The following is a 24,362-nucleotide window of genomic DNA, read 5'->3' as shown; positions in this document are numbered from 1 at the left end:
ATGGTACTCCTTTATACATGGCATTCCCAGAATTTCTCCTACACCTCCTTGTTTGCATAGCAGGTGTTCTCTTCTCCTGACCAGACCCATCACTAGCTAAATGTATCCTGTGTTTCTTCCTGATTCTACCAAAGATAGCTGCCAATGCTGCAAAAAGAAGAAACAATGTAGAGCAGGGATAGGCAACCTATGGCACACATGCCAAAGGCGGCACGCGAGCTGATTTTCAGTGGCACTCTCACTGCCTGGGTCCTGGCCACCGTCCGGGGGGCTCTGCATTTTAATTTAATTTTAAATGAAGCTTCTTAAACATTTTAAAAATCTTATTTACTTTATATACAACAAGAGTTTAGTTATATAATATAGACTTATAGAAAGAGGCCTTCTAAAGAACATTAAAATGTATTACTGGCACGCAAAACCTTAAAGTAGAGTGAATAAATGAAGACTCGGCACACCACTTCTGAAAGGTTGCCGATCCCTGATGTAGAGCAAGTGAGAGAGAGAGAAGAGCACTGATCAGTACAAGGGTGCTCAGCTAGATTTATCTTTCTCAATCAGAGAAAGCAAAGCAGTGAAACAATAATTGTTATCCCTATGCTGCAGCCAACTGGTAAATCCATGAACAGGCAACTCCAATCAGGGCCGGATTAACTCTCTTGTGGGCCCAGGGCTATTAGATTTTGTGGGACCCCTGTATACAAGTCTTTTTCCTGGAAGGGAGTTTGGTGCAGGAGGGGGCTGGGGCAGGGGATTGGGGTGCAGGAAGGGATGCAGGCTCCAGCCAGGAGGTGTAGCAGGGCACAAGCAGGTTGCCTGCATGCCGTGGCCCCGTGCTGCTCCCAGAAGTGGCAGGCTGCTAGCACGTCTCTAGGGCCCCTGAGGGGAGGGAGACAGCATGTCTCCGTGCGCTGCCCACATCCACAAGCGCCACCCCCATAGCTGGGGACGTTTTGCGGCCCAGAGTTGGAGATCGCTGCCTGTGATTTATTTTTGCGGGGCCCCCCCTTGAGCCGGGACCCTGGGCTGCAGTCTCTAAAGCCCCTGCCTTAATCTGGCCTTGACTCCAATGCAGGAACCTGGAAGCCCAAAAATCAGAACCATCAGAAGAACCCAGGGTTTTGAGAAGTGCTAGGGCTGAGTTGATGCATCTTTAAACTACATACAGGTGACCCAATCCAAAATCCCACATCCAAACAACCCCACACTTTGTGACATTTGAAATACAGATTCAAATTTTGCCATGAGCCGATCCTCTGCTTTAACCATTCAGAGAAAATCACAAACCAGATTAAAACAGGGGATTTGAGTTTTTTTGCTCAGGACTGTAATGAGAAGTATTTGATTCAAAATAATCTGGTTTCAGTCATAGAAATTTATTTTAGGAATACAGAATCCTATTTAGGCTGGTGTGAGTTTTCCTCAGAACTAGTTATCCAGCAGCAGAAAATACTGTCAAACATCAAGAGTGATCAGTAAGTTTGTTTTGCTAAAATTTCCCATAGTTGCTAACAATGCTACTACTCCACAGTGGGTGCACTAGAGCAGAAAGGGCTCCAGACAGCCATTAACATTTCAATCACCTTATTGTCTAACACTGTCCAGAGTAGGTCTACATGATATGGGTACAAGTCCTCACTTGGTGTAAATCAGCTCCTCCAAAGAAAATGGAACTATGCCAACATACACCATCTGAGGATCTGGCCACTGATGCTTAAAATGCCAGCATCTACCAGCTCCTTTGTCTACGTTAGCACATCTAATGTTGCCCCCAGCAGTGGAGTGGTGCTGGTATTAGCAACTGTGGGAAATGTTAGTATAAAAATAAAATCTCAAGTATGCACACAGACTTACAGTGCTGTTTTAGCAAAAATGATCCTAGTTTAGAGATGGCCTAAGACTATCATCCACTCCACATCAGTGAAGCACAGAGTAAGAGAATAGGATTTTAGCTATCAATATTTAGTTACTAAATAAATTGTACTGAGATTTTGCTGTGCACATTATTTCACATCACTCCATTGGTATTATCATTCCTTTTGTTTATTAGTATCCATTGAAAGAATGAAATAATTAACTATAGCATTCATTAAAGAATTAGAAAACAAGACCCATTGTATTATCCAGGCTACAGGTACAATACACATTGCTAAACACTCATTGCAATATAATCGGCCCCGGCAGAGACCATCTTTTCCAGATTCAGTATCTATTTTACAGTAAAACTGGAACTTTTTTGTATTTTAAAATATAAACCAATGTGGAAGGCAATGTATGCTTGCTGGCAGATGTGTGTGACTGCTTCATATAATGCATCTTATCCTGGATAGCAGCGTCTTGAATTGAAAATCTTTAGTGGAGTTTTGTTGTTCCAAATATATTTGCTTATTAAAAATTTTAAGCTATTATTGGAATGAAAAGTGATGAAAAACAGAAGATTAAACCTTTCCCAATGTATTAAGTAACTCAAAGCAGCGCAAAATTAGTTCTTTAGACTGATTTTACCTCTCTGGTAATGGGCACCCATGGAAATTCAAATTTGAGCAATGGCAGAAAGAATGATATCAAAAGAGACATTAGTGACACAGACTCCAAAGGCAAGAGGTTCTGGAATGACACTCTATAGTCTATACTAACAATCAGCATGGGGAGGTCTTACTAGAATCTCCATATTTGGCCCTTATCAGACTGGAACAGAAGTTGGATGATATCCATAATTTGGAGATTTGAACAGAAATTAAACTGGAACAAAAGACTGGTTGTATAGGGAAATACAGTGAGGGGACAACAACAAAAAATCATTACCCTGCAAGCTCAAACAGATCTGTTAATGAAGGGTAACAACCACCAATTAGGAAGGAAAATACCATATCTGGAGAACACTCCAAACTATACCAATTTATGGTTAGTGAATTTTCCAAAATGTGGATGGTGAATTAATTAATAAAATTACGCTTGAGCTGTTAAAACTGTACTTTCTGGAGAGTGCTTCCCATTTACTGGAATGAGCTGTTCTAACTAGTTAGAAATCTATGTATTGAACTTAATTGAAGACATGCAACTGAGTTACTGCAATGTTAAGATTGTTCAGTTACAATCACAAAAATTCAGGAAATGCAAAAGTTAAGGTTCCAACAGCAATGTTAACTTGGCTCCATTACACATCCTGTATGTACTGTAGTCAAGCCCAGAGACCTAGAGTCACCATGACATCAGGGTCATTTTATGACTTTTTAATAACAAAAAATAAAACTTAGCACTTATATAGCACTTTTTATTCTGTAGATCTCGACAAATTTTAAAAAGGTGGAGAAATAACATTTATTTTACTAATGGGGAACACAGAGGTGCAGTGACTTTCACTGGGTCATTCAGCAAGTCAATGACAGAGGTGGGATAGTTAATTTAACTAGGCAATATTAGGCCATACCCATATGGTTGCCAACCTTGGGAACCCTAGAGCAGATGGTTGTCTGGCTCCAGCAGCCATTTGCATCACTAACTCAATTAATCCCTGGTAAGAATGAGGGAATTATGTCTATTTTTATAAATATCATATGCAAGTCAGGTTACCTGCTTAATATTGCCTGACTGCAAGGAGTAAATCAAAGGAGATAGTTAGAGGGAAAAACAGAAAAATGAAACAATGACAAATAAGGTTCCTTGAGGAAACACTGGGGAAGCTATTAATTGGGGAATAGCCACCTGCCTGGTTCCAGCTAGGCTAGCAAGGTTTATTCTTCCCAGGCCCAAACCTAGGATCAAAGGGGATACTAAAACCCTAAAATGTCAAACTAGGGAGGAATGGGTTGAATGGGCAGCAGTAGCTGGAGATGAGTCTCTGATAGACAAAGAATGCCACAGGGGCTTTCTGACCCTCCCAGCACAGGAGCAGGGTGTCTGAGCTCAGTAGAATTCACCCAAAACTTGCAAAGAAAGAATAAAGTTTAATAAGAACTTGGTGTACAGGCCTTTTGGTGTTTTATCCCTTTTCTCTGCTTGAGCGAATAATCAAAGCTTTGTTTTGAAGATGTTTTTGAGTTACTTTAGCCAGTTGCTTGTCACTGGCTATGGTGGAAGAGATTATTCAGTATCTCACTTTTATACTACTTCTGCATTTTGAGTATAAATCCTAGATTATAAACAATTTAAACTCCATTTTTAAACTGTTGTATTAAATTAGTGGGTTTATTTATTATGAAAACCAAAGTGTAAGAATTAGAGTTTTTGCAATAAATATATGTATAGATAATATGTTTCTGGATCTTCTTATATAATATGACAGCACACAGCAAATACAGAAATATACAAACTTATCTCAATACCTAGAGGAACGGTTGATCAAACAATCAGACCACAGCTTTCACGTTTTCTGGATAACTTTTACTCTTTCAATATTTTTAAATGCATAAATAATAATTTAGATTGCACAAAGCTAACCACTAAGTGGAATATTTTTCATAGTGCTGGGAACAGAACAAACCCACACTGCAGTATCTACTAAGTACTCACCACAGTTTGATGGTTGACCTGGATCACCTCATCCCCTGCATGGATCTTCTTACACTGGTCTGCAGGAGACTAGAGGCAAGAGATAACAGTTAATTTGGCAACTGTGAAGGACCTAAGAACTAGTAGGGGAAAAAAGACAATAGGCCCTGCCCAAGGAAACTCTATTCTAATAACAATAGTAAATTGTATTTATAAGGTGCTGTGTTTCCTTTTCCAACCACAGTATACATACCAGTATTGTGACTGTGTACTGTAGGGATGGGAAACCTAAACTAGTGATCTTCTCCACTGAGCCCTGGTACACTCTATTGCTCACCTCCCAAGCAATTTAACTTGTACTACTGTTCTTCCAAATATGAGATTAGGGTGTCAAGCAGTCCAGACTCCATGCGTGCGAGTGCACACAGCTGAATGGAAGGTGCCAGGCACCAGCAGGTACAGCTGAGATCTTGCGGTATTAAATCAATACAGTTGCCCAAAAATGTTGGAGAGCACCAAAAATATAGCCAAGAAAACAAAGCAGCTAGCCAAACAAATGATTCACTGAAATTTTAGGTTTGCAGCCAGTATGATACCCGAAATATCAATATGTTTGCCTCTTTCATTTGACAAGGGTGATTTGAAATTAAAAGTATCCTTTGAGAGTTTGACTCAGTTCTTCACTGATGGATAATGGCCTTGATAGATTATTTTCTTAAACTTCATCTACTTCAGACTAGATCTTCAAGATGAAATTGTCATAATTTTGGTTGCTTTAGGCTGGACCATATCTTTATTTAAGTGTAACCCAGATGGCTTACAATAAAGCAAATATAGACTAAGGCTCTGGACTGGACAGAGCACTTCAGCATGTGTTCAGATCTCATTGATTCCAGTGAGCTTTAAGTATGTGCCTCAGTCCTTTGAGAAATATGGAGGGACTTGAGCATCTGTGTAAGTGCTTTGCTGAATCAGGGCCTAAAAAAGAAACAAGATTAATTCTACCACTAAAAACTAGATTAAAAGTACAAAGAAAACTAGCATGTTGTGATCCAGATCTTCTGAATTAAATAAAAACAAAGGGGTGGGATGGGGGCTATTTTAGGAAGATCCCTGATTATGAAAAGGAATGTAGTGTTGTGTTACCAGAGTAGTAAATCTAGAAGTAAAGTGAGCTTTTTTCACTTCCCCCCAAAAACTTCTAAGTAAACCTACTCAAAAATATTAGGAATATCCTTGTTGAAATAAACTTTATAATAACTCTAAAAACTTCATTCAGAAAAGCACCTGGGACACGTGCAGTTGGAAATGTTTTAACTCCCTTATTTCTTAAATGTTTAAATAGCAAATACCTTTATGAAATGCATACTTGCAAAGATGTTCTATAAACATTCAACTCCTAATACAGCTCCTAATATCATTCCTATGTAAATGGTAAAATGTTTAAGGATTAGATTTAAAAACTCTTGTAATAATTTTATTGGAATATTGAAATAGAATTAACTTAAAATATGTTAATCTCCTGGTAATCACCAAATGATTAGAATATGTATTCCTGGAGAGGAGATGGAAGTTAAATATTGGTAAATTAATTAATTTGATTAAAAATTCTTAATATTCGTTAATTGGCATGTTTTAAGACAGCTCCTTGCATGGCAAATGGCTTCTTCCAAGTTACTGATTTAGATATTTTCTTCAATTTCATAGAATTTAATTAAATAGCTTTGCTCAATTATAAACTGTCTCGTTGTTCTTGTTAATAACCAACAAGAGCCACCTTTCCTTAAACAGAAGTATTTTGCCCATTCATAAATATTTTAAGTTATCTAAGGACAGACTAAGACTGGCTTCACAATAATTTTGGGAAATAAGACCTTGGTCTCCATTTAACAAAAGAAAAGTGCCCCAGCAAATGCAGGCCCACTCTCAGAGGTGTAAACCCTGTTAAAAGCTCTGCACAGAGAGATGTACAGAAGACACTGTAATGGAAGTAACCAGTTTGTCATTTGTGTTGTTTTTTTTAAATGTTTTCTTTCTTTAATATTAAAATAGCCATGGCTGTTAATTATTTTTCTTGATCTCAATCATGATGTCCCATGAGGTGGAACAGGAACAGAAAAGAACCCATGACTAAAATACTGGGAGTCACACCCCTGAGGTGGCAGTTAAGAGAAACAATTAGTAAGAACTGGCTTACCATTCCTTGCTTCACTAAACTAAATTTTTAGTATTTAAAAAAAAAATTAATTGGCATTCAACAATTTAAAATTGCCCTATTTTACCATACCCTGCCTACCGCTGCATGCTTCAGGTGTTGACAGTCATATGCTCTTGGACCTCAGTGAGAGTAATGGTATATAGCAGCCAAGAGTTCAGAAAATATGAAAATCCATAATTTATACAGAGTTTCAAACATCATTGAATCCCAATCCTTTCTCCCTGAGAAACCTGGCCTTTGATCTAATGTCACCAGGAGGCATAACAGGCTCTCTCAGTAAAATTCTTGTGAACTAAACATACTAACTAAGGTAGACATTGTGTGGTTTAAGTGACATATTCAGCACATGGATTAAAAAACTGCTGTTTAGAGCCACCTTTTCAGTGTTACTGCAGGGTGTGGTGACAGTTGAACAAATCTATATTTTTATTGTGGACAGGGTCGGCTCCAAGTTTTTTGCCATCCCAAGCAAAACAATTTCCCCGTGCTCCCCCGGCCCTGCCGGATTCCAACCCCTTCCCCAAATCCCCAGCCCCACCTCCTCCCCCGGGCGCGCCACATTTCCCCTCCTACCCCTCCCTCCCAGGGAAGCCTGGGAGGGAGGGGGGAGAAGCGGAGCAGCGGCGGCGCGCTCGGGGGAGGAGGCGGAGGTGAGCTGGAGGGGGGGAGGGGAGAGAGCCCCCAGGGTTACTTCCTGCGGCCCTCTCCGCACCCCCACCGCTGCAGCTCACCTCCGCTCAGGGCTGGCTCCCAGCTTTTTGCGCCCCAAGCAAAAAAAAAGGAGCCGGAGTGCTGCCCCTTGGAAAGTGCCACCCCAGCACGTGCTTGGAGCGCTGGTGCCTAGAGCCGGCCCTGATTGTGGATGAACAAAAGGCATTTCCATTCATCAGTCAAGGGAGTTACAGGCATGAGCAAGTATTATGCTTATTTTTGATAAAACACTTGATATAATTTTCAGGAGTGAAGAATAATCATTTAAGGGAAGTGTATTTAGTAAGAGTGTGTCATATGTGTTACTTCCTTTTTTGGTTGTGGTTATAAGAAAATGATTTAAGTAGGAAGACAAATGAATTAATATCCCAGTCCTTCACACTTCCTCTCTGCAGCCACATGCACAGCTGGCTAAACAAGGTTAAACACAAACTAAAAGAGGATATATTTATGGGAGCCCACTGTTAAAATATTGACAGCACATGTTTATGGGTTTTATTGCTACTTCTGTATTTCACAAGTATATAATATTTCAGATCTAAAACACTTTAGAGTATTATTGGATTAAGGTCACAACATCCTGGAGAGATACGTAGGTAAATATTTCTATTTTACAAATGTGGAATGGAAACTGAGTTTATTCTGCGTCTTACATTAGGCAGTAGCTTATTCTGTGTGTAGTTGCACTGGTTTCAGTGGGACTACTAAAGGAATAAGAAGCTACTCAATGAGTTAGGGTGACAGAAAAAGGCAGTAAGCAAATTTGAGCAAAAGCTTGTATACCAAGTTGATAGCAGCCAAGGAGAGAATACCGTGATTTCTTACTGCGCTAACCGCTGGGCCACCAGTCTTCCCACGTTCTGAATGCTGAGGCAAAATGTAATCCATCTCTAGGCAGGCATTATCTAGTAATTACTCTGAGTACTCAACTATCCCCGGTTTCTATATCTTGTTATGTTGAGGGTTTGGGAAAAACTCGCTAGAGCTGGTGGATATAACAGGCACCTGCCATTCAGGCAAAATGAGGGGCTGGTCTTCACTATGGCCTGCTGCAATCGATGCAGCAGGGGTCAATTAAGCAGGTCTACTTAAGACCCACTAAACTGACGGCAGAGTGCTCTCCGGTGGTCGACCCTGGTACTCCACCTCTCCGAAAAGAGTAAGGGCAGTCGACCAGAGAGCGTCTCCTGTCAATGCAGTTAAGTGAAGACACAGGGATATGTTGACCTAAGCTACGTTGACTCCAGCTACATTATTCATATAGCTAGAGTAGTGTAACTTAGGTCGACTTACCCCAGTAGTGAAGACAAGCCCAAGGAAATAATTAAATGACATATTTTGTAAAGATTGCTGAAACAATAAGAGCCACCACCCAAAACACAGATGGTATGTAAGGCTGCTAAGGAATCTGAACTGTATGGATGGATTGCTTTTACTGTCGACAATGTAAAAGCAAGAGCAGAGGACTGATTTGACTGAAGCTGTATGTATGAGAGAGAAGCGGCAGAAACACCACGAAAGAAACAGAGACCAGGAGCAAAGCCCGAGATGCCGCCAGAGAAACCCTGAGTAGCATGACCCTAACAAAATGCTAGGGGAGAGAGCTTTTGGGTAAATCACGGCTAGAAAGAGGCTTGGCACTGCGAACAAAGAAATTGCCTCTTGCTATTTGATTCCTACTGTGTTCAAGGAAACAAGATTTTATGTTCATTCTTTGTAAATAAACAGGATTGTATCAAAGAAATACCTGATTCCATCATCAATTTCTCCTCCGAATGGATACTATCTGCTAGACCTGTGGCTCTCAATCTTTTCAGACTACTGTACTCCTTTCAGGAGTCTGATTTGTCTTGTATATGCCCCAAGTTTCACCTCACTTAAAACTACTTGCTTACAAAATCAGACATAAAAAAAAAAGTCATAGCACATTATTACTGAAAAATCATTTACTTTCTCATTTTTACCATATAATTATAAAATAAATTGGAATATAAATATTGTACTTACATTTCATTGTATAGTATATAGAGCAGTGGTGGGCAACCTACGGCCCGTCAGGGTAATCCGCTGGTGGGCCACGAGACCATTTGTTTACATTGACCAGCCACAGGCTCGGCCCCCCGCTGCTCCTCAGTGACTGCGGTTTGCCGTTCCCGGCCAATGGAAGCCGTAGGAAGTGGTGGCCTGCATGTCCCTGCAGCCCGCACTGCTTCCCACAGCTCCCATTGGTTGGGAACAGCAAACCGCAGCCACTGGGAGCTGCAGGTGGCCATACCTGTGGACGTCAGTGTAGACAAACTATCTCGTGGCCCACCAGTGGATTACCCTGACGGGCCACAGGTTTCCCACCACTGATATAGAGCAGCATAAACAAGTCATTGTCTGTATGAAATTTTAGCTTGTACCATTTTGCTAGTGCTTTTTATGTAGCTTGTTGTAAAACTAGGCAAGTATCTAAATGAGTTAAAGTACCCTTTGGAAGATCTCTGCATGCCCCCAGGGGTACATGTACCCCTGGGGGCATGCAAACTATTGTGCTAGATACTGGATTTTGGCTAACTTCTCAAATCAAAAGGGGTAACAATATTATTAGTCTACTTACTGGGTCACCCATAAGTGCTTTTAGGACATTTGCAGGTACAGGGTATATCATTTCCATTTCTAAACCATAAAGTCATTGTGTATTAAATTGCTACACCCACAATGAATAGGAGGTACATGTGGAAGGGACAGAAATACTATTGTTCTCAATGTATTAGATTTCAATTAACATTAGCCTTAAAAATTAAGATTTGGCTCTTGTTCCTTTTAGGTCCTTTTTCTGACTTTGAAAAAGCTGAGTTATTTTCTTTTAAAATTAAATTGTGGCTCTGGGGTCAATTATCCCTTCAAAAGGGATGATAAATCAATTTACTGAAATGCTGGGAATAAAGGTCTTTGAAGTTGCTTTATTTCATGAAACATTTTTTATCAGAAACAAAAAAGCAACTCTTGGTGGTTTCCTGCTTCCTTATGCTAGTAACACAGCAATTTGCAAATTGGAAATTAGCCTCTAAAATATTTATGGTTTTCACTTGGTCTACTGACAATTTTTTCTTTTTAAAGAGCTTGTGCCTTGTTTTAATAAGAAATGCTTTCCCCCTTCCCTTTTAAAAGTATACTTTTGTTAAAATAATATTCTGTAATAAGGAAATATACAAATGATTTCTTTTAGTTCATGAAAGACAGTGTGCACACTACATTCAGCTACCAACAGTATATCACTAACAGGAAATGCTTTGAGAAGCCATCTCAGTGCTATTATGTTTATCATAAACCAAAAGACACCGAAAATTGGTTCACAGCTTAAACACGAAAAGACAGACTCAAAAAAAAAAAAAAAAAAAAAAATCTGAGCCAAGCTTCATAAACCAAACATTAAGTCATAAAGAATAAAGAGACATGAAAGAAGAACAGGATCACTGAGAAATTTTAACTAATGAGGGATTTTTTTAAATTCAGTACAATACTTGACTAGAAACCACTGACTTGAATGAGGATATTGAAACAACAGTGAAACAATACATACAGAGGCATTGAATTAACTGAAAATAAATCAGAGAAAGGAACGGCATCACAGCAATAGAAGAAATATCAAATATTTTATGTGAATTAGGACATTTGCCACATTAGAAGTATACACTGTACAGGCCATGGCCCAAACTACAAAAATGATAAGTCAGATGATTTCAGCTCAACAGCACTAGGAACTGTCCTATTTCTCCACTTACTCACCTTGGCTGCATTGCTAGGGTTTACAAGTGCTAGCTCACAGATATGTTAGGCACATAGGTTGAAAATTCATCCATCATAATAAGGGCTACATTGGGAGCAGGTGGCTGAACAAGAGGTTTGCAGGGGAAATCCACAGCCACTGTACACAATGGAATTGAGTTTCATTCCAGTTGCAATTGCCAGTGAGGAGAGGTATTTCACAAGAGTTCCATGAAGGGCTGTTGGGAACATGATTATGTATATCCAAATGTCCATTAATCCTCTAAATAGATAGCACAGAAGTATCATGGCCCTCATTTCATAGCAGGGGATGCAGAAGTGGCTGCAGAGGATGGCTGAGTTAACCTAGGGTCTGTTTACACACTGGGGTATGTATTATATCCCCCAAAACCTCATATAGTTCTCTTACATGAAGTCTGTTTATTCTGCCTTTTCCATGATGAAAAGCAAGTTGGGCCTGGCATAAGCTTAATGGTCTATATTATGGCCATGGAAACCCTATATAGCTTGTGTTTGTTTTGATTTCAACATCATTAGGTATTATTTGTATTACCATAGTGCCTATGAGCTCCAGGCCTGGACCAGGTCTCCATTGTGTGAGGTGCAGTACAAGCACAGAACAAAAAGATAGTCCCTGTCCCAAAGAATTTACAGTCTAAGTACATGACAGGAGACAACAGATGGATACAGACAAACAATGGAAGAGTACAAGGGAACACAAACAATACTGGTCTGTATGCTAGGCGGTGGACTCAGCACACCAGCAGCCTCCCTATTCTCAAGCATTTTGTAGGCCTCATAGCAAAGGAGATTTTTAAGGAGAGTTTTGAAGGAGGATAGTGAATTAGTTTTGTGGAGGATTATGGGGAACTTTTTCCAAATGTGAGGGCCAGTGTGGGAGAAAACACGAAGGTGCTTGTTTGAAAGTGAATGATGGAGGTGGACATCATAGGCTGATCAGAGGCAGGAATCAACATTTTGATATTGACATCAACCTCCTAATATCAGAATAGACCTGTTCTTGGCTGTTCTCTTCTTGGACTCAAACAAGTGCCTCTATCACAACTTCCTTTTCTTTCCCGTCCCAAATTCCTACCTCCCTTATTCTCCATCTACCTCTCACTTTCCTTCACTCTGCTCCTTCTCTCACTCCATTTCTGCCCCATCCCTTACTTTTCCTCTATTCAACTCTTCCATTGCACTGCTGTCCATTATCTTTCCATGCCCATGTGTTCATGCTCTCCAATACCTTCTGCACTCCCAAATAAAGCCCATTAACCACTTTAGTTCATTACACCATATTTTAAACTAAAGAAAACATAACTGTATTCACCATGGTATGTGCACAAAGTGAAGTACTCTAATGATCTTATCACTATAATTCCTTCTTCCGTGTCTCCAATACAGTTGTCTCTTTCCTATGAGTTTCCCTCTGAACCACCCAACCGTCCATCTTCTGTTCTGGCACACCAGTCTCTTTCTCCTTCTGTGGGCACACTGAGGTGAACTAGACTTTAGAAAGGTAGAGAAGAAAAAGAGGTGAGGAGCTCATGGGCTAAGAGGAGAAAGAGAGGAAATCAGAAATTTTAGGGGATTGGAAAAGGGGATCTTCAAGGACAGAGAAGAGGGAAACTTCAGGGGCAGGGAAGAAGGGTGTGTTCTAATTCAAATCACAAGAATTCTTGTTCATCAAGCAGAATGAAAACAGCAGGCATAGAAAACTCTTGCACACTAATTCCTCATTTACCCAGCATTCCTGACTATGTCCAGAGAGATTACCAAATTATTTTTCAAAATGACTGTGATATCAACCTTCAGTTTTCTTACTTCATTACTCAAAGTATTATTAATTCTTTCATCTTTTCACGTCTCAAACAAGCACCTCGCTGTAAATAATTCTTCTCTTTAGGATGTTGATAGTCATATTATTAAATATAATGTTTACTGAAAATAAAAAGATCATTTTGACCTTCTGTACTAAAAAGTACAACTGTCATCTCTGCATAGCTAGCTATACATGTTCCTCCTAAAAAATTGAAAAATACTTCCTAAATGTTTTTGAACCATCCAAGGAAGACTGAAATTGGCCTGATGCCATTAATTTCTTGACAGTACAACGGGATACGGATTAATGTGGTTTTACATAAAAATACAGAAACTGTTGTGAACTAGATACATTTCCAGTGAAAATGTCCCTTTTAGTTCTATGCTGAAAAATAACATCCCGAAAAGTCTCCCTTGAATATCAACATCTTCGTGCTTCTTCTACGTCTACCTCCATTTTCCTCATGGATTTGTCTCCCAAAACATTAAAAGCTAATGAAGAGAGTGAAAGCTTGTTGGCATCACTTTGCAAAAACCTGCACTTTAAGCTGCAATTTCCCAGAGACAACAAAATGGGCTTTGCACAAAGGTTAGTTTGCTCCTAAACTTCTCTTTCTCTAAAGATGTGCCTCACTTGAAGATGAAGCAGCAGCACATATCAGAGATTTTCTCCCATCATTTTGGACTTGCATGGTAAGCATTAGATAGTTTACCAAGATATTTCACATCTTCCAGCTCAAGTTGCTGTACGTACTGCTTTCTTCTATGGCATTAGTTAATAACTACAATTTGGACTCATTTTTCTACCTAGGTGAATACAGATGATATGTGATTACTCATGCCGACATAGTGACAGATTTTAGAACATCAAGTTTCATCAAGGGCAAATCCTATGAAAAGCGCCAAACAAAATGTTTTAGAGCACAGAACAAAAGCTTGAAATGAACATAGCAATTTAATGGCTAAACTTATTAAAAAAATATAGAGTTTTTACACATGGGAAGAGAGTATACAACATATTCTGACCCTCAGGAAAAGACACACCACCATGGTTTACTAAATGTTTCTTCTCCATGAACAAGTTTCAACTTCAATTAAAGAGGCAGATCCAGCAAAGAGAGAAATCTGCCACCAAAAATAAAGCAGAAGCATTAAAAAAAGGGAGATAAAGGTACATAAACTAACCCAGCTGGATGGGTTTATTGATATGCTTGCTCTGTTATTTGAAGACTGATGCCTTCTGTATTATTTGAAGACAAGAACGATGCAAACCTAACCAAATCCTCTTCATTGTGTATCCAACATTGCTGTAGTATCTAAGCATATGGAATATATGCAAATTTAGGCCCTGAACTTGCAGAGAGCTTTGCATAGGTAAATGGATCTGTCTGAGGAGAGTTCTTTGCAGGATTAAGGTCTTAAACCACACCCACCCACCCACAAACCCCTGAAGACTCAAAGAAACTACTCACAAAATATAATACCTATAAAAACCAACCTGTGATAGTCTGGTCAGAACACAAGCAACTGAAAAGAGAAGTTTTGTGTCTCCAATTTCTTGGGGGCCAACACATATTCAACTCACTGAAAAAAGGAGTAAAAGCACTAGATGATGCAATACGTTCTAAATGAAGAATCAAAGCTGTCTTGAAGCAGGATCTAAAGTCCCAATGAAGAAGTAAAAAATGAGTAATTTTCTCATCTATGCTTCAGACTAATTAGAATTCAGATGGGAAGAAGACAGACTTAGCCAGGTATGGGGAAACACCTGTCTGTCTTCAGAACTAATTAATCCATCTCATTCTCTCCCTCTCAGCTCCTTTTGGCTGTTTTATATCCCCCCTATCCCATCAGTGATGTGCTGCCAATTAGAGTAACTGGCATCCTTCCATACAGCTCTTGATGATCTATCTATTCATTAGTAAATGGCTCATGGGCACTCAAGTGGTTCCCATCCCTTCATAATCCAGGGTGCTTTTGTACACTCATCTTGTTCTTTGAAACAGGGTTTCCTTCCCTTTCTAATTAAATCCTTCGTGGTATCCATTCACTCTCAGTTTTTCCCTCGAAGAAAACTGGTGGGGATGGCACGAAGACAGGGACTCTTTGCAACATTAAGTCTTAAGAAAAATGAGAGAATTCATTATATTCAACTCCATTATCCTAGTGCTGTAATTTGGCTGCCAGAGTTTGTATGTGCATATGCATGTGGTTTTCATTCAGTATGAGTTCTCATGACAAAAAACTTTGTATTTATGTCATTTAGGCTGACCTCATTGTAAGAGATACAGGATCTACTCAAGATACTAGTCATCACTTATAACCTTGCCAATTGTCTTAGATAAAAATAGCATTACATCAGTATCTGTAGTATTCTCTATAGTATATGCTCAGAATTTAAGATAAAACTGCAAAATAATGGGTGACTTTATCCATCTAAGGTAAAAATGGAAATTTTATAAAGGGTGATCACTGTAGGAGTTGGCTCGCACATGGAAGCCATACTTGCTTTTCAGCAAACAGAAAGTTAACTGCTTGTTAACGTAGACTTTCTATTCAAGTTTTTACTCCATGCCTATCACCATACTATCTGAGTATCCAGTATCTGAGACCTCCCATAAGTGCTGAGGGCAAGCAATAAGGCATAGCTGGGGACTAAAAGTATTCTATTAGAACAGCTAACTGATATTTTGAAAGTGGAAAACTATTGAGAAGGTAAAACTCAACAACCTAGTTATGACGGGAATGGGTTATAAGAGATGCTGGGAGATGAGGATTTTGGTTATGTACATTAATTTATTTTTTATTTCTATTTTTCCCCCTTTTGGCCTGAGCAGTTAGCCAATATTCAGGGTCTTGTTGCTGTTAAGAGGTGAAATTGACGGAGAGAGTCAGGCATTTCTTTGGTGCAAACCTATTTTCTACAAGGAAGGTACACGAAGTCCTGTTTCCCTGAACACAGTGGAAATGCACAACAGGAGGCAGTTTCCTTGCTCAAAATTCCTAGGCTCCTTTCAGCTGCCCCCAAAAAAGCTCTTTCTCTGGGCTTCCTCCTAGAGCTATGTTACCAGTACTTTTCTGGATGTCTCCTGGATTTTTTGGCAACTCTCTCTTGGCTTTCTGCTAATTTATGCTTCTATTCTGGATGTTTTTGACACACACAGACCTACATTCTCAATCAGCCCCCAGGGAAAATCTCTCCACCCAGATAATTCAGGTTCTGATCAACCTTGCATGTGGCTTGGTCTCTTGGGCATTGTTTACTATTGTTTCAAACTGTCTTACTCCAGAAAGGAGCTTATAGGCTTCTTATATTTTTCCTGAATAAAGGATGGCTAGTACCCCCCCACACACATCCCAATCAGCTTCAACAAGGTAGGTGATTGCCTATAGATCAAAATTTGCCTACTGGCAGCCACCAATGCGCTCTAATACAATGCTATTATTATAATCAATGCACTCTAAAAAAAACCCCTCAAAAATAAACTTTGAGGATAAAATTTTTGGACTGACAACAATTTGTTGCTGAACCAGCACTTCACCAGCTCAGAGACCTCTTGCATAATACCACTATATTAGCCCCACAGATTACCACTCACCATCTAATAATTCCATTATTTTACAAAAGTATATTTCATTGACTTAGCTTACAGCACCATTGCCACTGCCGCATAGGTTGTCCAGTCTCCTGTTTACTTCAGTAAATATCTGCTTTTATTAGATCTAAGAACATGATATGGCAAACTATCTAACCTAGACTAAATTAAAGGTTTGGTATTGTCATAATGGGAACAGCTCTTTTTATGTTCAGAGATTGTCCGGTCCTTTATTATTACAGGAACTCCTCACTTAACGTTGTAGTTATGTTCCTGAAAAAGGCAACTTTAAGCGAAACGATGTTAAGCGAATCCAATTTTCCCATAAAAATTAATGTAAATGAGAGGGTTAGGTTCCAGGGAAATTTTTTTCACCAGAAAAAAAGACTAATGTTATATTATATATTATATATTATACACACACACACACACACACACACACACACAGTAGAAGTTTTAAACAAAGAAAACACAGTGGTGATGATTGCGAAGCTTGGTTGAGGTGGAGGAGTCAGAGGGTGGGATATTTCCTAGGGAATGCCTTACTGCTAAATGAACTAGCAATTGACTGAGCCCTCAAGGGTTAACTCTCACAACACTCTACAAGGCAGCAGGAAAGGAGGGAGGGCAGACAGAGTCACACACCCTGTGTGTGAGAGAAAAAAATGCACATTTCCCCTTTTAAGTAGCTGACCCCAGGCTTAAGTACACTGCCTTGTTAATTAAATCAGCTTGCTGAGACCTAAGTGGCAGCTACTGCCTAGAAGCTCCCTCCCTCCATCTGGGGTAAGTGGGGTGCAGGAGCAAGAGGGAGGGGGAGTCACCCTGACATTAGCCCCCTTCTTCCCTCCTCCCCCTGCACAGCAAGCAGGAGTCTCTGGGAGCAGCTCCAAGGCAGAGGGCAGGAGCAGCACATGGCAGTGGGGGGAGGGACAGCTGCTGCACAGGGAATTTAGGAAAGCGGGGAGCTGATAGGGAGGCTGCTGGTCCACCCTGGTTCCAACCACCCACCAGCTAGCTGCAATGGGCTGCTCTTCCTGCAAGCAGTGGACAAAACAGATGGCTGACAAATGACGTTAGAAGGTAGCATTTCACAACTTTAAATGAGCATGTTACCTAATTGATCAGCGACTTAACATCGAAACAACATTAACCGGGATGACTTTAAATGAGGACTTCCTGTACATCTTATTGGCTACATAAAGTCAACCCCAAATAGCAGTCACTGAACAAATGAGCCAGAATTTTTCTCTGATTCTTAGGAGTGGATTTGGATAGGGCACTTTCTTGATAATGTTTAGCTGTTCTGTAACATGTAAGTAGTCTTTAGTCTACAAAGTCTCCTTAGATAAGAGTCTCCTCTATTTTCCTTTATTTCTCACTGCTTCAGGACTACAGCATATCTGATTAGATACATCAAACATCCACAATTAATGGGATGGGGCAATATTTGGTGTTTGTAGTCCCAGATTAGTTTAAACGGATTTTTAAAAATATTAGATGTTTTTTTCTCAAGGTGTTGAAGTGTAAAACTCATCTCCACCTTAACTATGGAGCCATAACTGGTGCTTCAATAATATATGTTACAGTTACACACAAGCCCCTCTTTCATATTGTCCCTTTGATTTAGACTCCCTACTCAAAGCCAATCTACATGCTTCTCTGCAGCAGGCGGACAGAGACTTCTCTTAGAGGAGAGTCTATTGATAGAGATTCTCTAGGTGTTAGTCAGGAGGTGAGGATGCAAGAGGATAAAGTAGGCGCCAGTTCAGACAAGAAACATTCACATAAAAAAGAATCCAACACATCAGAAAAGGGCAGACAAACAGTAACAAGTTTTTAAAGTGCTTGTACACAAATGCTAGAAGTCTAAATAATAAGATGGGTGAACTAGAGTGCCTCGTGTTCAAGGAGGATATTGATATAATAGGCATCACAGAAACCTGGTGGAGTGAGGAAAATTAATGGGACACAAACATTCTGGGGTACAAAATATATCGGAAGGACAGAACAGGTCGTGCGGGGGTAGGGGAGTGGCACTATATGTGAAAGAAAATGTAGAATCAAATGAAGTAAAAATCTTAAGTGAATCCACATGTTCCATAGAATCTCTATGGATAGTAATTTCATGCTCTAATAAGAATATAACATTAGGGATCTATTATTGACCACCTGACCAGGACAATGATAGTGATAATGAAATGCTAAGGGAGATTAGAGAGACTATCAAAATAAAGAACTCAATAGTGGGGGATTTCAATTCTCCCCTTATTGACTGGGAACATGTCACCTCAGGATGAAATGCAGAGAAAAAATTTCTTGATACTTTAAATGACTGCTTCTTGGAGCAGCTGGTACAGGAACCCACAAGGGGAGAGGCAATTCTCGATTTAGTCCTGAGTGGAGCACAGGATCTGGTCCAAGAGGTAACTATAACGGGACTGCTTGGAAATAGTGACTATAATATAATAACTTTTAACATTCTTGAGGTAGGAAGAACACCTCAACAGCCCAACACTGTAGCATTTAACTTCAGCAAGGGGAACCATGCAAAAATGAGGGGGTTAGTTAAACAGAAATTAAAAGGTACAATGACTAGAATGAAATCCCTGCAAGCTGCATGGACACTTTTCAAAGACACTATAATAGAGGCCCAACTTAAATGTATTCCCCAAATTAAAAAACACAGTAAGAGAACTAAAAAAGAGCCACCGGGGCTTAACAACCATGTAAAAGAAGCAGTGGGAGATAAAAAGGCATCTTTTAAAAAGTGGAAGTCAAATCTCACTTTTAGTGAGGTAAATAGAAAGGAGCATAAACACTGCCAAATTAAGTGTAAAAATGTAATAAGAAAAGCCAAAAAGGAGTTTGAAGAATAGCTAGCCCAAAACTCAAAAGGAAATAACAAAATATGTTTTAAGTACATCAGAAGCAGGAAGCCTGCTAAACAACCAGTGGGGCCCCTGGACGATCGAGATACAAAAGGAGCACTTAAAGACAACAAAGTCATTGCGGAGAAACTAAATGAATTCTTTGCTTCAGTCTTCACGGCTGAGGATATTAGGGAGATTCCCAAACCTGAGTCAGCTTTTGTAGGTGACAAATCTGAGGAACTGTCACAGATTGAGGTGTCACTAGAGGAGGTTTTGGAATTAATTGATAAATTTAACAGTAACAAGTCACCGGGACCAGATGGCATTCATCCAAGAGTTCTGAATAAATTCAAATGCGAAATTGTGGAACTACTAACTATGGTTTGTTGCCTGTCCTTTAAATCGGTTTCTGTACCCAATGACTGGAAGATAGCTAATGTAACGCCAATATTTAAAAGGGCTCTAGAGGTGATCCTGGTAATTACAGACCGGTAAGTCTAACGTCAGTACTGGGCAAATTAGTTGAAACAATCGTAAAGAATAAAATTGTCAGACACATAGAAGAACATAAATTGTTGGGCAAAAGTCAACATGGTTTCTGTAAAGGGAAATCATGTCTTACTAATCTATTAGAGTTCTTTGAAGGGGTCAACAAACATGTGGACAAGGGGGATCCAGTGCACATAGTGTATTTAGATTTCCAGAAAGCCTTTGACAACGTCCCTCACCAAAGGCTCTTACATAAATTAAGCTGTAATGGAACAAGAGGGAAGATCCTTTCATGGATTGAGAACTGGTTAAAAGACAGGGAACAAAGGGTAGGAATAAATGGTAAATTTTCAGAATGGAGAGGGGTGACTAGTGGTGTTCCCCAAGGGTCAGTCCTAGGACCAGTTCTATTCAACTTATTCATAAATGATCTGGAGAAAGGGGTAAAAAGTGAAGTGGCAAAGTTTGCAGATGATACTAAACTGCTCAAGATAGTTAAGACCAAAGCAGCCTGTGAAGAACTTCAAAAAGGTCTCACAAGACTAAGTGATTGGGCAACAAAATGGCAAATGAAATTTAATGTGAATAAATGTAAAGCAATGCACATTGGGAAAAATAACCCCAACTATACATACAATATGATGGGGGCTAATTTAGCTACAACTATCAGGAAAAAGATCTTGGAGTCATAGTGGATAGTTCTCTGATGACGTCCACGCAGTGTGCAACGGCAGTCAAAAAAGCAAACAGGATGTTAGGAATCATTAAAAAGGGGATAGAGAATAAGACGGAGAATATCTTATTGCCCTTATATAAATCCATGATACGCCCACATCTTGAATACTGCGTACAGATGTGGTCTCCTCATCTCAAAAAAGATATACTGACATTAGAAAAGGTTCAGAGAAGGGCAACTAAAATGATTAGGGGTTTGGAATGGATCCCATATGAGGAGAGATTAAAGAGGCTAGGACTTTTCAGCTTGGAAAAGAGGAGACTAAGGGGGGATAAGATAGAGGTATATAAAATCATGAGTGATGTGGAGAAAGTGAATAAGGAAAAGTTATTTACTTGTTCCGATAATATAAGAACTAGGGGCCACCAAATGAAATTAATGGGCAGCAGGTTTAAAACAAATAAAAGGAAGTTCTTCTTCACACAGTCAACCTGTGGAACTCCTTGCCTGAGGAGGTTGTGAAGGCTAGGACTATAACAGGGTTTAAAAGAGAACTGGATAAATTCATGGAGATTAAGTCCATTAATGGCTATTAGCCAGGATGGGTAAGGAATGGTGTCCCTAGCCTCTGTTTGTCAGAGGATGGTAATGGACAGCAGGAGAAAGATCCCTTGATCATTACCTGTTAGGTTCACTCCCTCTGGGGCACCTGGCATTGGCCATTGTCGGTAGACAGGATACTGGGCTGGATGGACCTTTGGTCTGACCCAGTATGGCCATTCTTATGTTCTTATGTTCTGCTTGACAAGCCTTATTTAAATCACTCCTAAAAGACTAACTCTGCTGTCTCCCCTCTATGAAGTGTAGGGGGGAGAAAATATAATTAAAACATCAAAACAAATCACCTCCTGAGTCATCATGTTATCTTACTGTCACATTTGCCTTCTCTTATGCCCTTCTTTCTTGTCTGTGGATGACCCCCACTTCTTGTATCATGTCAAATTAAGGCCTTGGCTACACTTACCAGCTAGTTCGACGGCTGGAAATCGAAGTTCTGGGTTCGACTTATCGCGTCTAGTCTGGACGCGATAAGTCGAACCCGGAAGTGCTTGCCGTCGACTGCGGTACTCCAGCTCGGCGAGAGGAGTACCGCGGAGTCGACGGGGGAGCCTGCCTGCCGCGTGTGGACCAAGGTAAGTTCGAACTAAGGTACTTCGACTTCAGCTACGTTATTCACGTAGCTGAAGTTGCGTACCTTAGTTCGAATTGGGGGGGGTAGTGTAGACCAAGCCTTAGACTGTATGCTCTTCAAGGTAGGGCCCAAATCTTTGTTTTGTGAGGTGCCAGGTACAATTTTTGGAACTTGACAAGTAATAAATAAATTAAAAGTTATTAATAATAATAATAATAATAATAATGAAGTATACTGTTGGCAGTACTCCCATTAGCCTGAGTTAGATTCAGAGTTGCCAGTGTGCTGTTTGGTCTTTCTTAGTTTAAGAATTACAGAATTCATATGGAGAGAAAAGATAGGTGAGGTAATATCTTTTATTGGACCAACTTCTGTTGTTGATAGAGACAAGCTTTCGAGTTTACACAGAGCTCTTCTTCAGGTTGCTCTATGTAAACTCAAAAGATTGTCTCTCTCACCAGCAGAAATTGGTCTAATAAAAAATTATTACCTCAACCACCTTGCCTCTCTAATATTCTGGGTCCAATATGGCTATAACAACACTGCATATAGGATTCATACATACAGTGTAGATTAGAACACCGTATAAATAAATTACACCATACAGGCTCTATGATATCAATATATTTCCAACAATGGAAACTGAGCTGCTGCAAGGCCTCTGAAATTTGCCTTTTTTCAGCCAAGGTGCACTAATATTTTGTGTTTGTGTGTGTGTGTGTGACTATAAAACTTATTTTAATGAAAAATCATTAACTAGTGAAGTGTAAGGTTCTGAAGCAGGTTACTCTACTATCATGAGAGAAGAGCTGAAACAAGGAGCAGGATTTGAAAACTTCATTACTATCTCTTCCCCCACCACTTTCCCCCACCTTCCCCCCACTGATTATATCACAAACAACAGCTGCTTACAGAGGAATTTTCTCTTTAGCCTTTTTTTTTGTTAGAAAGTTGCTAATTTTACATTAACAAATGTATTTTAAATAGAAAAGTCTTTTCTTTAAAAAATTCCAAAATGACAGGGATCATTTAAGCTTAGTATGATTTCCCTATACCCTATATGTTAGCTCTAAAATCTATTCTAATGTTAGTTGTCATAAAACTCAGAGTCTTTGGATTTAGCTTAATGATGCATTTTTAGGTCCAAGCAATTAAACAGCAATATACAATTAATCCATAAAATACAAAGTAATAGAAAATAGAGATGGAGAAATCCAGTTAGTTCATATGGTCTATCTCCCTACTAGTGCACAGTACAGTAATTTCCTACAGTTTTGTTCAGTCCAGTTTTAAATGACTCAAGCAATGAGGCTTTCACTACTTCCCTTGGGAGATTATCCAAGGCTAGAATAAATCTCACACCATTCAGAAAATTTTCCTGATACACTGTCAAAGGTTTCCTTTGCTCATTTTCATTGTATTAATTACTTGTTCTATTCCTTTCACCCACCCTAAATAATCCTCCCTATTTTAGGAGCCAGTTTCTTCCCTTTGCCAAGGGCACCTGGCTGGGGAAGAAGCTGGTTATAGCTGCCTGATTCTCAAGCTGCCCTGACCTCAGCTCTCATGCAGCTTTGTGACAACAGCTGGCACTGCTTCCTAAGGGACCATGCATCAACTAAGAACTATCCTCCTGACACACTCTCTATGCTGCGGTAATTGGGGAGGCTGGTATAGGTGCACAGTACACAGAGTGCTGTTATGGGTAAACAGTGAAAGTTTAATCTTTAAACTACAATTTTCTTTGCTCTTGTGGATTTCTCTGACAATCCATTACTTAATGTCACATTAAAAATTAACCAATGCTGGGTAGAATTACTGGTATGGGAGAGCATGCCATTCTGGCCTTTGCCCTACTGTCTTCAGCTAATTATTAGCAGCATTTTTGTTTTTCCAGGCTGAGCACTAGTAAGGCATAACTTCAATATTTGCTTTATAGAATTTGAATACTTCACCTCACCTAATCCAATTTTATCAGGAATAGTTCACTTCATAAAGGAACTACACACAGCTTACTGAAGATAAAATTTCCTTTGAACTTTCTGTAAGCAATTAAACAACAATTTTCTCCACCCATACAATTTGCCATCTTATCACAGCCTTTCCCATGACAAATGTGAGGAATTCATTTCCATCATTCAATTCAGAATCATCCTACTTTGTTATAACATCTTCTGCATCCCTCCTTGAGTAGTTCCATTCCTATCATGCACTCTTTATCAGTCTTCAGTGGTGACTCCATAAACTGTATAAAGATTTTTAGACTCCCATAAATTTCAGTTTTCACATGACTGCACTTCTCAGTCTACCTTCTCCATAAGTCATCTTATCATGATCTTCAAACTTTAACTACCTTGAGTACATGGATAGCTTTCAATTTACATATATTTAAATGCCTTAAATAATTCATTCTTATACACCTTTTCTGCTTATCTATGGCAAAGAAACTATTCCTTATCACAAAAACAGAAATATTTCTCTCAGGAAAAAGGAGCAAAACAAATTCCATCTACTCTCT

General features: G+C 39.5%; 1 protein-coding gene across 1 annotated transcript in view; it reads right to left on the bottom strand.

Annotated features, from left to right (window-relative positions):
- Positions 1–24,362, bottom strand: part of LOC117882910 (connector enhancer of kinase suppressor of ras 2-like) — a 376,187-nt gene that overhangs the window by 236,261 nt on the left and 115,564 nt on the right. Inside the window, exon 8 of the mRNA XM_034781795.1 lies at positions 4,513–4,581. Coding sequence (XP_034637686.1) covers positions 4,513–4,581 — 69 coding nt within the window. The remainder of the gene's footprint in view (positions 1–4,512; positions 4,582–24,362) is intronic.

The sequence above is a fragment of the Trachemys scripta genome, chromosome 9 (genome assembly GCF_013100865.1).
Source record: "Trachemys scripta elegans isolate TJP31775 chromosome 9, CAS_Tse_1.0, whole genome shotgun sequence".
NCBI lineage: Eukaryota > Metazoa > Chordata > Testudines > Emydidae > Trachemys > Trachemys scripta.
Note: the sequence above shows the minus strand (reverse complement) of the source record. Positions and strands in the feature narration are given on the sequence as shown.